This window comes from Lynx canadensis, chromosome A1 (genome assembly GCF_007474595.2).
Source record: "Lynx canadensis isolate LIC74 chromosome A1, mLynCan4.pri.v2, whole genome shotgun sequence".
Classification (NCBI taxonomy): domain Eukaryota; kingdom Metazoa; phylum Chordata; class Mammalia; order Carnivora; family Felidae; genus Lynx; species Lynx canadensis.
The window spans coordinates 151,138,145-151,157,824 of NC_044303.2; the positions used below are offsets into that span (position 1 = coordinate 151,138,145).

The 19,680-nt window shown below is 37.0% G+C and overlaps 1 protein-coding gene and 1 long non-coding RNA gene across 2 annotated transcripts in view; one reads left to right on the top strand and one right to left on the bottom strand.

The window, feature by feature from the left end:
* TMEM161B (transmembrane protein 161B) overlaps positions 1-12,934 on the bottom strand; it is a 71,034-nt gene extending 58,100 nt beyond the window's left edge. Inside the window, exon 1 of the mRNA XM_030324354.1 lies at positions 12,812-12,934. Within this exon, the coding sequence (XP_030180214.1) occupies positions 12,812-12,814 (3 nt within the window). The 5' untranslated portion in view covers positions 12,815-12,934. The remainder of the gene's footprint in view (positions 1-12,811) is intronic.
* A 123-nt stretch (positions 12,935-13,057) lies between these two features.
* Positions 13,058-14,786, top strand: LOC115520206. Its single transcript, XR_003970722.1, has 2 exons — positions 13,058-13,121; positions 13,359-14,786. It is a non-coding gene; the product is annotated as an uncharacterized LOC115520206 (long non-coding RNA).
* Positions 14,787-19,680: the final 4,894 nt, after the last annotated feature.

The window sequence follows — 19,680 nt, forward strand, 5'->3', positions numbered from 1 at the left end:
CTTAAGATGACGATATAAAACCATTCCCTGGAATTTCATTAAATTTATAAATAAACTTGAGAAGACATGTTTCTTGACATAAATTGGTAAGGCAAAGTGGAAGACCAACCAACATAGGGCAAAAATAGACATTTTCAAAAGAACAGAGGGGGAAAAAAATAAAAAAACAGAGGGCATTCTAATTAAATACAATTCATTAACTATCTCAACATTAGTGTTGAAATTAACAGCTGTTTATTTTAAAAGATAGTTTTCCAGTTACTTTGAATGAATTATGCAAGATCTTATATAAAGCAATAACTGTTCAGTCATTAAAAAGTTGATGATTGGGGCGCCTGTGTGGCGCAGTCGGTTAAGCGTCCGACTTCAGCCAGGTCACGATCTCGCGGTCCGTGAGTTCGAGCCCCGCGTCAGGCTCTGGGCTGATGGCTCAGAGCCTGGAGCCTGTTTCCGATTCTGTGTCTCCCTCTCTCTCTCTGCCCCTCCCCCGTTCATGTTCTGTCTCTCTCTGTCCCAAAAATAAAATAAACGTTGAAAAAAAAATTTAAAAAAAAAAAAGTTGATGAAGAGGGGTGCCTGGGTGGCTCAGTTGGTTGAGGTTGAGTGTCCAACTCTTGATTTCAGCTCAGGTCATGATCCAAGCGTCGTGGGATTGAGCCTGGTGTCTGGCTCCACACTGAGCATGGAGCCTGATTAAGATTCTCTCTCTCCCTCAGTCCCTCTCCCCCACTTGTGTGCACTCTCTCTCTCTCTCTCTCTCTCTCTCTCTCTCAAATAAATAAATAAAAATAAAATAAATAAAAATAAATAAATAAAAGATAAGTAAATAAAAATAAAAAATTCTCTTTAGGGGTGCCTGGGTGACTCAGTGTCTGACTTTTGCTCAGGTCATCCATCATCTCATGGTTCCTGAGTTCCAACCCCACATTGGGCTCGCTACTATCAGTGCAGAGCCAGCCTCGGATCGTCTGGCCCCCTCTCTCTCTGCCCCTACCCCTCTCATGCTCATGCTCTCTCAAAAATGAATAAACATTTATTTAATTTTCAAAAGTATAATTTATTGTCAAATTGGCTAACATACAGTGTGGAATAAACACTTATTTTTTAAAAATCTTTAAAAAAATGTTGGTGAAGAATGTAGTATTTTTAAATATGGTAACAAGCCACTTCACCTTTTCTAAGACATTCATAAATGTCCCATTATAGTACTAATAAGTAACAAATAAAAGGTTCAATGGAAGACGGCATTCTTAAATGTAGTACTCTTCCTTAACTGTATTTTCTGACATTACAGAAAATACCCCTATAGATCTATATCCAAAGAAGCTATTAATTACAACTAATAAATTTGTATTTAGCATTTATAGATCATCAACTTCAAACCAATTCCTACCCATCCCTCAATATTCACTTCCCTTAATGCAAATTGGTGCAGCCGCTCTGGAAAGCAGTGTGGAGGTTCCTCAGAAAATTAAAAATAGACCTACCCTATGACCCAGCAATAGCACTGCTAGGAATTTATCCAAGGGATACAGGAGTTCTGATGCATAGGGGCACTTGTACCCCAATGTTCATAGCAGCACTCTCAACAATAGCCAAATTATGGAAAGAGCCTAAATGTCCATCAACTGATGAATGGATAAAGAAATTGTGGTTTATATACACAATGGAATACTACGTGGCAATGAGAAAAAATGAAATATGGCCTTTTGTAGCAACGTGGATGGAACTGGAGAGTGTTATGCTAAGTGAAATAAGCCATACAGAGAAAGACAGATACCATATGGTTTCACTCTTAGGTGGATCCTGAGAAACTTAACAGGAACCCATGGGGGAGGGGAAGGAAAAAAAAAAAAAAAGAGGTTAGAGTGGGAGAGAGCCAAAGCATAAGAGACTGTTAAAAACTGAGAACAAACTGAGGGTTGATGGGGGGTGGGAGGGAGGGGAGGGTGGGTGATGGGTATTGAGGAGGGCACCTTTTGGGATGAGCACTGGGTGTTGTATGGAAACCAATTTGTCAATAAATTTCATACATATATAAAAAAAAAAATTCACTTCCCTTATAAAACCTTCCTTGTTAAAAAAAAAATATATATATATATACATCACTCCAAAACAGTCTTTATCATGCTCAACTGTGACCAACAATTTATGGATCTCTCCTCCAATGAAGCTACTCATCTCATTTCTTGAGCCCTAACCGAACTCCCCGGAAAGTGCCTAACATGGCAGGTTTTCAATATATATTGAATACTACCTTTTAGAGGAAATAAAAGGATAAAGCATAAATTTGCCTACTCCTTCACTACATTCAATTCCTATGTGCCAAGCACTAAACTTTAGCATAAAAAAGAAAATTATTCACTTTAAGATCAAAAGACAATACACTGTATCTCAGAGAAAGTAGTCTGTTTCTATAAGATAATACTCTCAATTTAATGCAATTTAAGTCTGTGTTACAAATATTTTCTTTTAAACAAACTAAGAATGACAACTTTGGTAAGTACACTAATAAAACGTCATCAAAACAAATTTAAAATAAAAATTTTAGCTTAACTCTAAATTTTAAGCCACACACAAAAGCCAAGAAAATTTAAGGTGTACTCCTAATGGTAACTGTTGGAAAGATGCACTTACTGTAAATATTTTAATGTACTGAATAATTAACCATACTAGAATCAAAGAACTTCTCTGTCACTAATAACAGATAGAGGAGCTAGCTCTCTCTGGGACTCACTCTTATCTACAAAAGATAGGAGTTGGCAAATGCTCTCCAAGTTCTTAAAAGATCTTATTGTTGATGATTGCAGTTATTTTAAATAAACACAATGGATTACTGGCATTCACACACCTACCATTTCTAAACCATCCTCAAAGCCTGTGAAGTGTAGTTACTGTTGATAGGAACAATTATCCCTTCTTCATAAGGATTAAATGAGCTAACATTTATAGGAGACCTGAAAGTAAATCAGAGCTCCAAGCTCTGATGTAAAGGAGTATACCTAGCCCACTGCCCAGCATTCTCCCCTCTGTTAGTGGTTTGCAGGAATTTCTCTCAGGAGACTTGTGAATACCAAGAGTTTTACAATATTATTTTGTTTTGTTTTTTAAGTTTATCTCAGATACTTGGCCAATTCTACCTATTAAAGGATTCCTTTTCTTGATGATCTGAAATGTTCTTTTTCAGTGACTATGAAGAGAAAGAACTATGATGACCTTCAATACTTCTAATATGATTGAGAAGCTCTCTATCAAAATCAAAAGTACTCAATAAATAACAGAATCAAATTAGAAAACAGTTGTTTAAAGTTTACTTATTTACTTAATTTATTTACAGAGAGAGAGAGAGAGAGAGAGAGAGATCGACCAGGGGAGGGGGAGAGAGAGAGAGAGAGAGAGAGACAGAGAGAGAGAGAGAGACAGAGAGAGAGAGAGAGAGAATCCCAAGCAGGCTCCATGCTGCCAGTTCAGGGCCCAATGAAGGACTCGATCTCACAAGCCATTAGATCACGACCTGAGCTGAAATCAAGAGTCAGATACTTAACCAACTGAGCCACTGAGGTGCCCCAAAAATAGTGTTAGTCTTAACCAACTAATGTTTCAGTTAGTTATGATTTAACATTATAATGAATGTTACCAAAGCTTTCTTATCTGTCCCTCCTGATTAGAAAACAGACTTAGTTTACAATTAATTCTAATTCTAGTTAGCATCTGACCCACCCAACCAACAAAGCTGTCTGGTAATAAATGATAAAGTGAAGCTTCACTGTCCTAATATTAATTAACCTAATACAGGGAAGGGAGAAGACAATAAGCAAGAATTTAAACTTAAGAAAATTCTACTAATAAATGTAACTATTAATAATGTAAAACTTTTCAGGAAAAAAAGTCATGGCTTCTCTTCTGAGCAAGACTATATTCAGAAACAAAAGACATAAACATTCATATTTGAATACATATGCCCATAAATCACAAAGAATTGGAAACATTTTTAATCAATCATTTATACTGATCATAAAAATGACTAAAATCTTCTGAAATGATAAAAATACTTAACAAACATAATGAACTTAATGAAGTCATGATGGAGCAGAATCCTCCAATATGACTTTTTCTTTTAGGAAAAAAAAAGCAGGAAAGTGTGGCATTGCTTTGCTAGGTAAATCATTGTATTTGAGCAAACAGTGGCAATCAAATGGTGAAAGATAACAAAAATCAGCTAAGCACTGTGTAAAGGGCAGACACAGATAACTACATAAAAAAAAATAAGCAATCAGATTAGTATTTCAAAAGGCGTCTACTACTTATCAAAAAGATAAAAGTATCATGTTTATTTAAAAAAAAAAAAGCCATAGCCTACCATAGCCTTATAGTGCCTTATTTGTGACATCATATGATGGCAATCTATACTCATATATTTATAATACAGAGAAGAACAGCTTGTTGAAGTTCTTTCTTCATAATTAATTTCTGGAGGATAAAGGTCTCCCTTTCTCTCTCTAGTGTCCCTTATTATTTCCCATCTCATCTCTTCTTCACAATCCAAACCTCTCTATTTCCAAGAATGTATTGCAAAGACTCATCAATATCATCCAGAGCTTCAACTTTTTTCCCTAAAAGACCTTTATGATAAGTAAACAGTTATGATCAGCTGGAAGTAAGTAACATGGCAAGGTGACTTTTAAAAAAATCTACTGGTAGTAATAACCTTTATCATGTGCGTTGACCATATGGTAGGGAATGCAAGGTACCCTATGATACTATGTTATTTGCAACTCAGGGAGAAAACTAAGTTCTAGCTATAAGCAACAGGTAGTCCAAGTGAAAGGATATGAGCAAGCCAATCCTTAGAAGCCCTCAGGAAAAGAAATGGGCTGAGACAGGTTTTTAGCACACTAGATACTTAACAATGACAAGAAATTCCAATTCATCTCCAGTTCTCTAATTGCTCTTCACCTCATCAATGTTACTACAAGTCTATACTAGAGGCACAATGGAAATTAATACTGTACAGAAGGAGTGCCTTAACTGGATGCAATTAAGGTGGAGAGAATATGAAGGACTGAATTCTTATTTTGAGTGAATGCAGCAATGTCAGACCTGTTTGGCACTTGAATTAGGCTAATCATTAGTGCTATGCATGACAGTAATGATTGATTTCTTTAATAGTATATGAGATGTAATAGAAGTTATTAACTAGATTGGGAAAGACTTTCTAGAAATATAACACCCTAATGTTGTTTCTATAGGAAAATGTTCTGGAAATGACTCCTCTCATAAGTTGAAACCTATCAAATGTAAACAGTAAGACTGGCACAACAATACAATGGCCAAAGTGCCTGCGTTCAAGTCAAATTCCACCACCAATAACTGTTTAATTTTGGAAGAGTTACTCTAATCTTGCTGTGTCTCCATTTCTACCTCTGTGGAATAGAGGTTAAAAAAAAAAAAAAAAGCAGGTAAAAAAGTGGAGGTGGAAAAAAAAAATCCAAGATTAAATACTTCATGAAGATTTAAATGAGTTAATGTAAGTAGGATACATAAATACTTTTACTTAAATAAAATGAGGAAAAGTAAAATTCAATTTCTTACCCACCTAACATACTTCTACTTACCCTTAAAAGACCTAGTCCAATCAATCCTCTGTGAAACTCTTCTTGAAAGACAAATTGAATATTCCCTCCACTGTCAGTCACTTCAATATACATTCAACTAAATGTGCATCAGTGAATATCAGTGATATTCAGTTTCACATATTCAGAATCACAAAAACTTGAGTCAAACCCCAGAGGTCATCTAGTTCTAGTTCAAGCATACTTTCCATGCCATATATTTATTGTACTTTCCCCAAAATCATCCTTATGAGCATGTATGAGCAGATTGGCTTTTCATACTACCTAAAGATTTTTTAAAAATAAATACAACTTAAGACCCTGAGTCTCAACATCAAAGAATCAAAAGCTGAAATGATACCTGGTTTTTCTAAATCTTTTGATTATGGGCAAATCACAAAGATATTTTAGTCTACTTTAACAATGGAATAACTAAGTCTGTTTTATGTAAGTGAAAGATATGAATGTAAAATCAGTATATTGTGAGTTAATGAGTTGTATTCTCACAAAAAATATACTAAAAGACTAAAAATATGTGGCACAAACCAATCTATTAAATAAAACATCACTTACTATTATAGAGGTTTCTTTAAGGAAAAAAACACAAAATATACTTAAGGGGCGCCTGGGTGGTTCAGTAATTTGGATGTCTGAACCTTGGTTTTGACTCTGGTCATGATCTCCTGGTTTGTGAGTTCACGCCCCACGTTGGGCTCCATGCTGCTGGTGTGGAGCCCTGCTTAGGAATTTCTCTCCTTCTTTCTCCCTCTACCTCTGCCCCTTCCCTCATTCTCTTTCTCTTTCAAAATAAATAAATAAACTTGAAAAAAATAAAAAACTAAAAAAAAAAAAAATACTTAAATTATTTACCTGTTCATTGTTTGGAAAAATGATAATGTTTAACTTTATTGAAAGAATTATATAGCTACAGACAATATGAGCTTTGTGCCTGACATTATAGTAATTGTTTAGGGTATAGCTCCCAAATATGAACTCACAGATAACACGCATATATGTTGAAGATATATACATATGTATATTAAATCATACTTGTTCCACTGTCACCTCATTTAGGTTTTCTCTGAATAACTTAACTAATAAAACAACCACCCTAACCATTTTCTATCCCTCACCCTGCTTTTATCTTTCTTAGTTGCATTTATCACAACCAACACATATTATGTCTCATTTCATTATCATCAGAATCTCCCAGTAAAACATAAGCTCCACAAAGGCAGTATTATCCCTGTTTAATATAGTTATATCCCTATGGCCAAGAATACAGATATACCTGACATACAGATGGTGCTTAATAAATAGTGAATAATCGATTAAACAGTACTTGTGAGAAGAGACCATGATTTTTAAATGTTTGGGGAAGGAAAAGGTATAATCATTTCAATCAAAACCAAGCGAATGTTCATTCTACCAGACCTTCAAAGATTTTTTTTTTGTAGGTGGTAGATAAAGAGTAAAGAGACACTTTACAGACAAGTTTCTTCAAAGTTTCTTTGGGGCAAGTTGTGTTCGCTCGACTTAGTAACAAGGGCAAAACCACAGTACAACATTAAGAAAATAAGTTCTCTCTTAGAAACGAACACTTTCAATTATCTTCTGATTTTCTAAAATCAACCAAATTTGCTTTACGCTTTTACTCCAGAGCAAACAAAAGAACTAAATTTAAAAAGTGGAACAAAACCAGAGTATAAGCTAGTCTTAAGAATCGATCTTAAATAAACCAAATTCTACCCATGAGAACAGTCTCTACTATTATTTGAACTAAGCCTCTTTAGGAAAGTAGTGAAGGAGAGAAGTCACAAGAAAAATCAGAGATGTGGGAAGAAACCCAAATCTCTGCCACTATATGGCTAATTGATAAAACCTGAGAATTCATCCGTGAAGCTACACATGTCCATTCACCAAGAAAGACCACATTCTGGGTCATAAAACACACCTTAAACTTAAAAAAAACAGAAATCATACAATGTCTGCCCTCAGACTGCAATGGAATTAAACTAGAAATCAGTAAACAGAAAGTGGAAAATCCCAAAATATGTCAAGACTAAACAATACATTTTTAAATAACACATGGGTCAAAAAGGAAAAACCAAGACAAATTCAAGATATTTTTAATTAAATTAAAACATAACTTATCAAAATTTATGGTATGTAGCAAAAGCAGTGCTTAAACAGAAATCTATAGCATTGAATGTAAATACTAGAAAAGATCTAAAATCAAACACCTAAAATTCCACCTTAGGAAACTAAAAAAAGAGCAGATTGAATCCAAACTAAGCAGAAGGAAAATAAATAATAATAATTAGAGCAGAAATCAGTAAAACTGGAAAGAAGAAATCAATAGAGAAAAATCAATGAAACCAAAAACTGGTTCTCTGAAAAGATCAATAAAATCAATAAGCCTAGTCAGGCGAAGAAAAAGGAGGACACAAATTACTAATACCAGAAACAAAACAGGTGACATCACTACAGACTCCACGGACATTAAAATAATAAAGAAGCACTACGAACAACTCCATGCCCACAGATTTTATAACCTAGATGAAATGGACTGATTCCTTGAAAGATACAATTTGCCAAAACTGACATAAGAAATGGACAATCTGAACAGGCCTGTATCTATTAAAGAAACTGAATCAACAATTAATAACCTTCCTTAACAGAAAGCACTCAGCCCAGAAAACTACAGATCATCTTTATCTCTTATAAACATAAATGCAAAAATCCTAAACTTTTAGCAAATCAAACACAGCAACATATGAAAAGAATTATATATCCCAGCCAAACGGAATTTATTCCAGGGATGCAAGGCTAGTGCAATATTCAAATTAAAAGAATCCACCATATCAATAAACTGCAGAGTTTGATCATCACCCAGCACAAATCTCTCCAATATCTCCACTAAAGTCTGTAAGGTCTGCATTAGAGTTCTCTCAAAGTATGGTTTAAGGACTGCCGATTTCAGATTTAACTGTAAAACTCTTCATTAAAAGTAAGATTCTGAAACTCTACCTCCCATTAATGGGGCCCAGATAAGCATTTTTATCAAACATCACAGGTGAATTCTACACAAACTCAAATTTAAGAACTAGTGTCCTCAGTTAACTCACCTACTACGTGACACCTACTGTTAGAATTTCTTTCTTCTATTCTTTGAGCACGTTATACATACCTCTTATAACATTTACCATTCTCTTCTCAATACCCCTTTCGGCCCCCTAATCTTTCTCATTAACTCTAAATGAGTAAGGCAGAAGTTGACAGCCCTTTTTTTTTGCCAACAGACAACATAGCTCAATCCCAGCAATAAAAATTACCACAGAATGCTACATAAATAAAACAAGCCATGAGATACCTCCAATTCCAGGAACTAGCTCTATTCTACATACTTTGTCCTGCAAATAAGCTTAAATGGTAAAAAGATCTATTTGATTACAGCTGATTTGTAATTTTCAAAAAGAAAAGTATAAGAGAAGAAATAGTTTCATCATTCCTTTAGTAAACTGTCTATAGACTAACAATTTTTACAACATGAAAGAAAAACTTAAGAGTGAATACTAAGTATTTTTAGTCTGGACCATAATCCTACTCTCATCTGCTCACAACAGAAGAACCTTATTACATGCACAGGCATTTACTGAGTTTGGGTCTACTTAATGTACCAGGGAATAAAAGAACAGAGTGAATTTTTATCAATTAAAACAAGTAAAATCAAGGTGTCCCAACGCTTTGCTTTCCATTCTGTAATAGTACTTAGGACAATAGTGAAATACCTGGCCAAACATATGTACAAAGATTCCAAGTATTACCTACATGATGTATAAAAAAAAAACACAAGGAGAATGAAAAAAAAATCAAATTTGAAAAATCAAAAGGGTAAGGAAAAAAGTGCATAAGGAAAAAAGTGGAAGTCAGACTAAATTTTTTTTTTTTTTTGCATTTATTTATTTTTGAGAGACAGAGACAGCATGAGCAGAGGAGGGGATGAGAGAGAGGGAGACACAGAATCTGAAGCAGGCTCCAGGCTCTGAGCTGTCAGCACAGAGCCCGACGCAGGGCTCGAACCCACTCGAACTCATGAACCATGAGATAATGACCTGAGCTGAAGTGGGACGCTCAACCGACTGAGCCACTCAGGCGCCCCAAGACTAAAATTTTTTGAATGAGAAACATGTACCTCTTCTGAAAAAAGTCCTGAAAGTTAAAGAATCAGAAATGTGAGAATTAGAAAGTATTTTAATCTTGGGGTGCCTGGGTGGCTCAGTCAGTTAAGAACTCTTGGTTTAGGCTGAGGTCAAGATATCACAGTTCGTGAGTTCGAGCCACACATCAGGCTCTGCAACGGTGCAGATTCTTGGGATTCTCTCTCTCTCCACCCCTCCTTAGCTTGCTCGTTCTCTCTCTCTCTCTCTCAAAATAAGTAAACTTAAAAAAAAAAAGATGTTTTAATCTCCATCAAGCCCCACTTCTCTTATCTAAGAGGAAACTGGAACCCTTACCTAAGTTGACTCCTTTTTCCAAATTCATGGAACTAATAATGGGCAGAATCTGGGTCTTCTGAGTTCAAGTACAGCCTGTTTTGCATAGCATTAGGCCCAAGCTGTGAAAAAGTTCTCAATTTAACCAAGCTGTATTCAAAATAAATTCAACCCCTCACTTCATTTAATGTCTACACCTTTTCTTTTGAAGGATTCCATACACTGCCTAAACTTTCATATACAGACGTTATCAACTTCATGACTGGGAACACTTAAGTGGAGTTAAGTAAGTTAACACAAAAATAATAGCAATACCAGAATGGAGAGTCAATTAGTTGGCCCCTGGTGACCTTCTCCAGGTGACATTCTCTTACGTGGCATTTTGAGAAACAGCATGAGTTTACCTCAACCTAAAATAAAACTATATTTTTTGAGATGGCAGGAGGAGGAGTTCTCCTTCTAGTATTACAGAATACTGGGCGTAAGTTCACATTCAGCTTCTTTGTGACTATTGTACATTTAAGGATTTTTATTGTATTTTCATCCTCTGCTTTTCAGACCAATAAGCAAAAACTGAGCTTAAATTTATGGGGCGCCTGGGTGGCACAATCGGTTAAGCGTCCGACTTCAGCCAGGTCACGATCTCGCGGTCCGTGAGTTCGAGCCCCGCGTCGGGCTCTGTGCTGACTGCTCAGAGCCTGGAGCCTGTTTCCGATTCTGTGTCTCCCTCTCTCTCTGCCCCTCCCCCGTTCATGCTCTGTCTCTCTCTGTCCCAAAAATAAATAAACGTTGAAAAAAAATTAAAAAAAAAAAACAAAACTGAGCTTAAATTTAGAAGTGGAGATTTTTTACTGAGTTTTTAAGTCAGTAGTAGTCTGACTATGCCAAACTAGTGTTATCTTAGGGAAACCAGTGCTTATTTCCAGACCTCAGACTCTTCCTTATGTCAAATTAGGGAGAGAGTGGAGTGGAGGTGGTTAGGCTAATTATTGTCTTTGGCTCCTTCTCATTCTACTATACCCTATCTTTGTCTTAATTTCACTGATATAAAAGAGAAGAAAAGAAAAAAAAAACTCTTAATGAACAAAAACTGTATTATTCACTGAAGTTAAAAACACACAGAGTGCCAAAAAGAATCATATGTTACATTAGCTGGTAGAGTACACCAGAAACCACATTACTTTGAAGTTCTTTTCTTTCACATTCATTGAAGTTTCTAAGTCATTCGAAAGTCCAACATTGTACACAACAGCTGAACAAGGTCGACATTTGGTCCTGGATAAACATGGTACACTGAAACTAAATGCCAAGACACACTCCCTTCCAGATGAGAACTTGAAATCTTTTATATAGTCAAATAATTGACAATGTTGAACTTTACCAGATCCCTGTGATCTTGGAAAAGAGCAAAGGGGGGCGCCTGGGTGGCGTAGTCGGTTAAGCTTCCGACTTCAGCCAGGTCACGATCTCGCGGTCCGGGAGTTCGAGCCCCGCGCCAGGCTCTGGGGCTGATGGCTCAGAGCCTGGAGCCTGTTTCCAATTCTGTGTCTCCCTCTCTCTCTGCCCCTCCCCCGTTCATGCTCTGTCTCTCTCTGTCCCAAAAATAAATAAACGTTGAAAAAAAAATTAAAAAAAAAAAATGAGCAAAGGTTCAGAAATACCCCCTACACCCTTTTGTGTTTTGTCAAGGGCTTACTGCAATGAACCACTGGTACCCACATGACTTAGGTAAGACTCACAGATGCCCCACGTGTTTACCTATGACAAGCTCAGAGACAGAGCCCACAAATTCCCATTCGTTGTTTCACAAGTGATTGGCTGAACTGCATGTGCCCACAGATCAACTGAAACAAAACATTTGTTACTGAAATTCTGGTTAAGATCCTCTTTCCCCCGGTTCAGTCTGAAGCAGCATACAACTCCTTTTTGACAGCTCTTCCTCAGAACAGACTGGCCTGAGAGTAAAACAATCTGATTAACTGTTCAATGTACTATGCTTTCATCTCACCTCCCCACATATGGTTCTTCCTACCATTATTTTACTCCTCCCTATAAAAGAAAAACCTTTTTGCTTAACCTTTGAGACTCTTGCCGATCTTATGGTTAGAGCATTCTCCCTATGCAATAGTCCCATTCCCCAGACCTTTGCAATATTCCTTTCGAATAAAATCCCTCTTTACCGAGTCTGAATTTTTTATGACACCCTTCCCAATCTCAAATGGGCTGAGTCTGAAAGATAAGCTGACTTTGCCCTTTATCTTAGGTGACAAGTATTGATCCTCTACAAGAAAGGGTTTCTTTGTGTCAACTTGGAAAAGCTAAAGGAATTTCTAAGATCTTAAGTTCTTGGCCACTGCCAAGCAGCAGAGGAGGAGGGAGGGGCGGAAATGATCAACCCGGCAAGGTCAGCTCTAGGGACCACCTGGCGCCACACGCCATACACAGTGAATGGACCACGAACATTCTGGCTACCTACTAGGTACTCCCGGACAAACCTCGCCTTTGGGCAGGTTGGATGCCGCTTCCTCAGGGGCCCCGGAGCTTCAGCACTCCGGGACAGGTGCGGGGTCCTGCCCCCACGAATCCCACTGCTCTCGCCTGCTGCATCCTCAGCCGGGAATCCGACTGGCTACCTTCACAGGACTGACTTCATGGCCCCTTCCTTCCCCCTGTTGTTACTCCAGTCTTCAAACGAGGACTCACCATGGCGCCAAGGACAGGTCGTAGACCGGACGCCCTGGAATCCCCGGGACCGTCCTGGACCTTCCCTCCCCACCCTGCAGACGGGAGCCTCTTAAACAACGCGAGGGAGAGAGTTTTCCGGCTCTGGCGGAAGTTCTGCCCGCGCGGGACAGGAAGTCCCTCCCTTCCTTGAACGCCTGCGACCCCACGCCACGCAGAGGTGAGCATACGCAGGACGTCCTCTAATGCCACTTCCGTGGGTGCTAGGTTAGAGGCTGGGGGCGGTGCTGACCTTGAGAGTGCGCGGGGGGGAGGCGCAGGCGCAGCACAGGTAGGTGGGCGGGCGGGGGGTGTTGCTGCGACCGTGAGCCTCGGAGGTACGTTGGGTGGTTTGGGCCGGAGCGCATCCTCGCCCGGGGAGGCGATGGAGGCGCAGGTTGATGAACGGGGTGGGGACTGACCCCAGAGGATTTAGTGAGGAAGAAAAATCACAGGCCGTGGTCGTGCTGAGACAACAGTAATTGCCTGAACTCAGCCACGCGCTTTCTTTTACCTTCTCCTTTTCCAGGCTGCCCCTTCCTGGAGACTTTCCGGATCTCCACAGACCTGTTTGTCCCTCCGTCATCTCTTCTACCTGCTTTAGTGCGTCCTGCAGCGCTCCTCTTCCTCGGGGCAGTGGAATTTGATCCTCAGATGTTTCTTCACTATTCATATATACCAGTTGAAGCCAGAAGAACATCTACCAAGAGCAGAGAAACCAGGAGGAGAATTCTGCCTATTTAATACATTCCAATGTGGACGGTTTCCTTTTATTTTAAAAATATATATATCATCAGCTGGGGAAAAAGTGAAACTCCCGTGTACCTCTTAATTTGTGCTTTTTTCCAAAATCTGTACCCAGCAACTCTGTGCCTTTTTTATTTGGCTGTAAGCCACGGTACTGGAGGCAGGCTTGAAGTGGATATACAGAGCACCTTTAACCCAGAAATTAATCTCACAACTTGGGATCCTTGTTTAAGACGTGACTGTATCTACAATTTCACTTACAGGATCTCTTTTTGCCAGTATCTAGTTTTGTTATAAAGCTGGTCTTGGGAGGTAAACTAGGAAGCTTAACAAGAAATTTAAGAAGGTTGGGCAGGCAGGAGTGGCTATACATGTACCTGGAGAGCATGATACCCAAGCTATAAATGGTCGAAAGACCATGGGAACCACTTCTGAGCCACCCAAAAGAAGCATGCTTTATATGAAAAAGGGGCCTAGAGACAGAGTGTATGAGTTGTTTTCACTTTAAATTTTCTTTTTTTGGTGGGGGTGGAAGGGGGATGAATAATGTGATAAAGATACAGGAATTGTAAGTACCAACGTTGGAAGTAGCTGGAGGTGGGGTGGGGCTGAGAAATAGTTTGTGAAACAGACCGGCTGCTAACGGATCCAGAACTTCCCTGAGGGTTCCACCTCTGCTCTATAGGGACAAGGTTGTAAATAGACAAGCCCCAGGGCATCTGCAGATGATAAGTGTGGTAGAGAAGGATTGGAGTCGTTCTGCTTGTGTATCTGTGGGAAGCAGCTGCTATCCTTGAGGAAGAAAAGGTGGAGAAGGAAACTGGCTATCAGTCTGTCAGTAACAACACATCCTGTGAAGTCTTACTCTTTCATTTCTGACACTTTGGTTCTTACATCCATCCTAAACCTGGCAGCCTCATTGAGGTTCACAGAGCATCTCCTCCTATGTGACAGTAAGACTGGAATTATTATCAGGATGGAATCTATTCCTGCCAGAGTAAAACCACGAGAGGAAATCACAGTCAGTATTCGTTATCTGCTTATCATTTTTAATAGATCATGGAGTTCTATGTTCCTTATTTGGTATTTGACAATTTGATAAATAACCCTTGATTAATATCCTTTAATATTCTAATTTCTTTTACAGTGTGAAAAATCTGTCATACGTAATGTTTTCTAAAGATTAAAATGCATACCATATATGTTTAAAGGCAGCATCTCCCTGTCTTTTTTATCCCACAAATAATTACAGTGTTTTGTATTGGTTACATGTGTTGAAGTAGAGGGATTTACCTATTTCCATTCTTTAAAATAGATGAGAGTCTTTGACAGATAAAAAGAAGGGAAAATTATGAAAGGAAATAAAAGACGTGGATAAGGGAGATTAGGAAGAAATTCAGTACTCTTGGCAAGGGAATTAGTCTAATCTTTGATCCAAGTCTTGGTTGCTTATTGTTAAGGCTTATTTGTTTGTTTGTTTTATTAAAAGTTGCAATGTCCTGAGTGAGAACTGTTCTCAAATAACTTAAGAACAGCAGAAAAGTTACTTCCTCCTTCAACACCCACAATGACCTGGAACATTTTCAACCATTAAGACCTATCACTGTTTCAAAGACCAGCTCCATATTGTTCACAAAATGTTTTCCTGATTAGCTCCTCTTCTGAGAAATTAAAATTGCTTTTTCTTTGCTTTAATAAATAGGATTATTATGTCCTTTCTTACAAGGTGCCTTTGTAATTTCCCCCCAAATTACTATAGTATATTGTTTTCCTAATTACACATAAATACCTAGAAAGCTGAGACCTTTTTGTGTTGACCACCTCCTTCCCCTTAAGAAATACCATTTAAATGAATGTTGTGGACAAAAATCACTTTAGTTACATTACTCTTAAAATGCTTTATGAACAAAAGTATTCGTGGTAGCAATACTTATAATGATAAAAAATTAGAAACAGTAGTTAGCAATTAGAGATGAGTCAAATGCTATCATGTATACTTAGTGAAATATAGCTATTTTTTAAAAGTAGATTAGTCTTTCTAATGTTTATTTAATCTTTTTTTTTTTTTTTTTTTTTTTTTAGAGAGAGCAAGTGTGAGCGGGGGAGGGGCAGAGCCAGACACAGAATCTGAAGCAGGCGCCAGGCACTGAGCTGTCAGCGTAGAGCCCAACGCAGGGCTCTACCTCACAAACTGGGAGATCATGATGTGAGCCAAAGTCGGAGGCTTAACCAACTGAGCCACCCAGGGTCCCCTAGACTAGTCTTTCTAATGGGAAGTGTTTCTTTTCCAAGTTAAAAGCAGGCTGCAAAATTATGACCAGTAAGATTGCTTTGATGTGAAAAAGAAAATCCTAAACATAGAACAAAGAGTAAAAAAGTAACCAAAGTATATCAATCACCATTCCTGGAATTACCCTTAAAACCTTTCTGTAAGGGGGTAATTTTTAAAATTTTATTTTATTTAAGAATGGATGAAAGGGGCTTCTTTCTCAAAAGTATGCTTTGTAACCTCCATATAATTCTCATCTTCCTCATTTGGGAAAAACAAAACAACATGCTCTTCAGAAGCATACTGCAGGGCACCTGGGTGGCTCAGTCAGTTAAGCATCTGACTTTGGCTTAGGTCGTGATCTCGTGTTTCATGAGTTCGAGCCCCGAGCTGGGCTGTGTGCTGACAGTTCAGAGCCTGGAGTCTGCTTCAGATTTTGTGTCTCCCTCTCTCTCTGCCCTTGCCCCACTCACACTCTCTTTCTCTCTCTCATAGTCCCTACTATGAAAGAATTTACATTTTAGTGATAATTGACCTTAAATAAGAATATAAGATAGTTAACAGTGGTAGTCAGGAAATTAAAATAGATGACTATTTTAGATCACGTGAGGAAGGAAGGAAAGCTTCTAAGAAAATGCCACTTAAGCTCCTATTTGACGGGAATATCCACTTTTGCAAAAATTGAGGAAACCATGCTTGCAGCTAGGGCAATAACGCCAAACCTTAAGGCAGGAACTAATTTGGAATGTTCCAGGAATCAAAGAAGCCTACCTTTTTGGAGTATAGTGACTAAGAAAAGAATAAGTTTGGGGGGTATAAAAGGGTTAAATTGTATTAGCATTGAAAGCCAGGAAAGGGTTTGGATTTTATTCTGAGTATGATGGGAAAGGCATTTTACTCTGAGGAGTGGTATGAAAGAATAGATTTTTTAAATCTATTTTGATAATATTTTGTTAATTGAAGTGTTTAATCCATTTATGTGTAACATAGTTACTAATATGCTTGATTTGAATCTATTATGATATTATTTGTTCTTTATTTGTCCTATGTTGGTTTTGCCTTTTTTTGCATTCTTTCTGATTATTTTTTAATTATTCTGTTTCTCCTGCCCCATGAACTTGAGAGCTATATATTCTTTTATTAGGTTGTATTATACCTCTTCCTGGATGATACAAGGACCTGAGAACACATCAGCTTTACTTACCACCCCACTTCATGTTATATACATTGTGTATACTTAATGTCCTAAATTCCTCAAGACAACATTTTTATACAGTTACTGTGCTTTTATATTTACTCAAACATTTACTTTGTCTATGTGCTTTATGACTCCTTGAATTTCTGAGCTTCTGTCTGGGATCATATTTCTTATTCCTGAAGAACATGCTTTGGTATTTCCTTTTGTAAATGTGTGCTGGTGATAAATTCAATTTTTGTATCCTTAAACCATTTACTTCACCTTCATTTTCAAAGAATATTTTCACTGAATTAACAGCTATTTTATCATTTTGAAGATATATTCCATTGCTTTTGGCTCCCATAATTTTTTTTGAGAAATAATGTCAGTTTTATTTTTGTCCCTTTAAAAGTAATCTTTTTTCTCTGGCTGCTTTTAAGATGTTTGTCTTAAATTTGAAGCAGTTTGATTACGATGTAACTAAATGTTTTGGGTTTTGTTGGTTTTCTTTTTGAAGTTTGTAATGCTTCTCGAATCTGGGATATGATGTTCTTATTCTCTTTCGGAAAATTCTCAGCTTTTATCAGATACTGCTTCTCCTCCATCCTGTCCCCCTTCTCTCCTTCTGGCACTCAAATGTATAATAGATCATTTTATATTATCCTTTATGTATCCATTCATTTGTCTCTGATGGTTCATTCTAGATAATTCTTACCTTTCTTTGAGTTCATGGTTTTCTTTTGAAGTCTCTAATCTCCTGTCAAACATACCTGTTGAAGCATTTATTGTTACTTTTTTGGTTGTCATTTTGGTCATTTCTGTTTGTTTCTGTTTTATGGTTTTATGGTTTCTAGTTATCTGTCTAGTTATCTACCTCAATCGGATCTTTTATTTTCTCAAACACATTAAGCATAAATCATTTTAAAACCTGTGTCTAGTAATTTTGGGGTCTGCTATTATCTGAAGCTCCTTTGTTTTTTCTTGTGGTTTTTTACCAAATTTATCTTATTTACCTATAGGTTTCTTACATTTTTTTTTTTAAGTTTAAGTATTTATTTACCTAAGTAATCTGTACACCTAACCTGGGGCTTGAACTCATAACCCAAGAGCAAGAGTCTCATGCTCTTCCAATTGAGCCAGCCAGGCGCCCATCTCTTACATTTTTTTATTTTATATTACTTATACTATTTTTTTATTTGTGCTTATTTTTATTTATAATATTTTGTTAAGTTATGTTGTTATTTTTTGATTGAATACCAGAACTACTGTGTGAAGAAATTATACTTTTAGCCCTGAAATGATATTTTTTGCAGAAAGGATTTATGTCTCCTGGCAGGGGTTTTGAGCACTAGTAAGCTAAAATCACTTGAGTCAGTGATTGAGATGATTGGACTCTGAGCATATCTCCTTCTAGTTCATACTTTTCCCCAGGGTATAGACCTTTGATGTCTCAACTTGAAGCCTGTAGAGTTTACCAGAGCAGGCCATGAACTCCAATTTTTGTCTTCTTAACTCCATAATTTAGTCAGAAGTTCTGTTCGAGCTTCTTAGCCATCTTCTCTAGGATCAGCAGATATCCCAGGGGAAAAGCTGTCATTAATGCTTGATTCAACAACTCTTTTTTTCTTCTGAAATTTCCACTGGATTTTTCCATTAGTTCTCTAATGACTTCAGGTTTTTGTTTTCTATTTTGTCCAGTTTTTCTAGTTATTTTCACAAGAAGGGCTATTCTAAATTTCCAAGTCCATCATTGCAGAAAAAGAGAAATAAAAAATACTTTAAGTACACATGAACAATTTACAAAATGTAATCATAAAAAGTCTTTTAAATTTTCAAAGAATTGGTATTATTAGATAACAGTTTCTAATCAGTATAATTAATTTTATAGAAATTAATAGAAATTTAGGAAACATATTTGGAAAATAAATTCATTTCCATGTAAGATGAATCATTCAAATAAAGAACAAACGATAGAAAATGAAATGTAAAATAGAAAATACATATTCAGAACTGAACAATGACAGGAATACTGCATATCAACACTTACAGAATGCAGCTAAAACAGTACTTACAAGGAAATTGGTAATTTTAAATATTAAAGTAAAACTGAAAATTAGAGATCTAATAATCTGTCCTAAACCTGAGAGATTAGGGAAAGAATAATGGAAATAAAATTAATGAATTAAACAAAAAGCAAATAATATAGAGAGGCAACAAAGTCAGAAGTTTCACCTTTTAATAATAATATTGACAAATCTTTGACAAGATTACCTAAGAAAGAAAGCAGACACAAAGAATATTAGAAACAAAAATGAGGACATTATGCTATAGAGATTGAGGAGATATCATGAACAATTTTATTATAACAAGTGGGAAAATATAAGTAGATATTTTCTAGAAAAATGTAACTTCTCAAAAGTTATTCAAGAAGAAATAGAAAATATGAATGCTCTGATTACTATGTAAGAGATTGAATCAGTAGAAATTTTTCAAAAAAGAAAACATGTTGCCCAGAAAAAGCCTTTGAAAAAATTAACACAGACATGGATAAAACCTTTTGCCAAATTGGAGTTTTGCAGAATTTTTTAATTTTTTAGAATCCAAAGAAGACTTCAGGCTCCGAGCTGTCAGCACAGAGCCTAGAGCCCAATGTGGGGC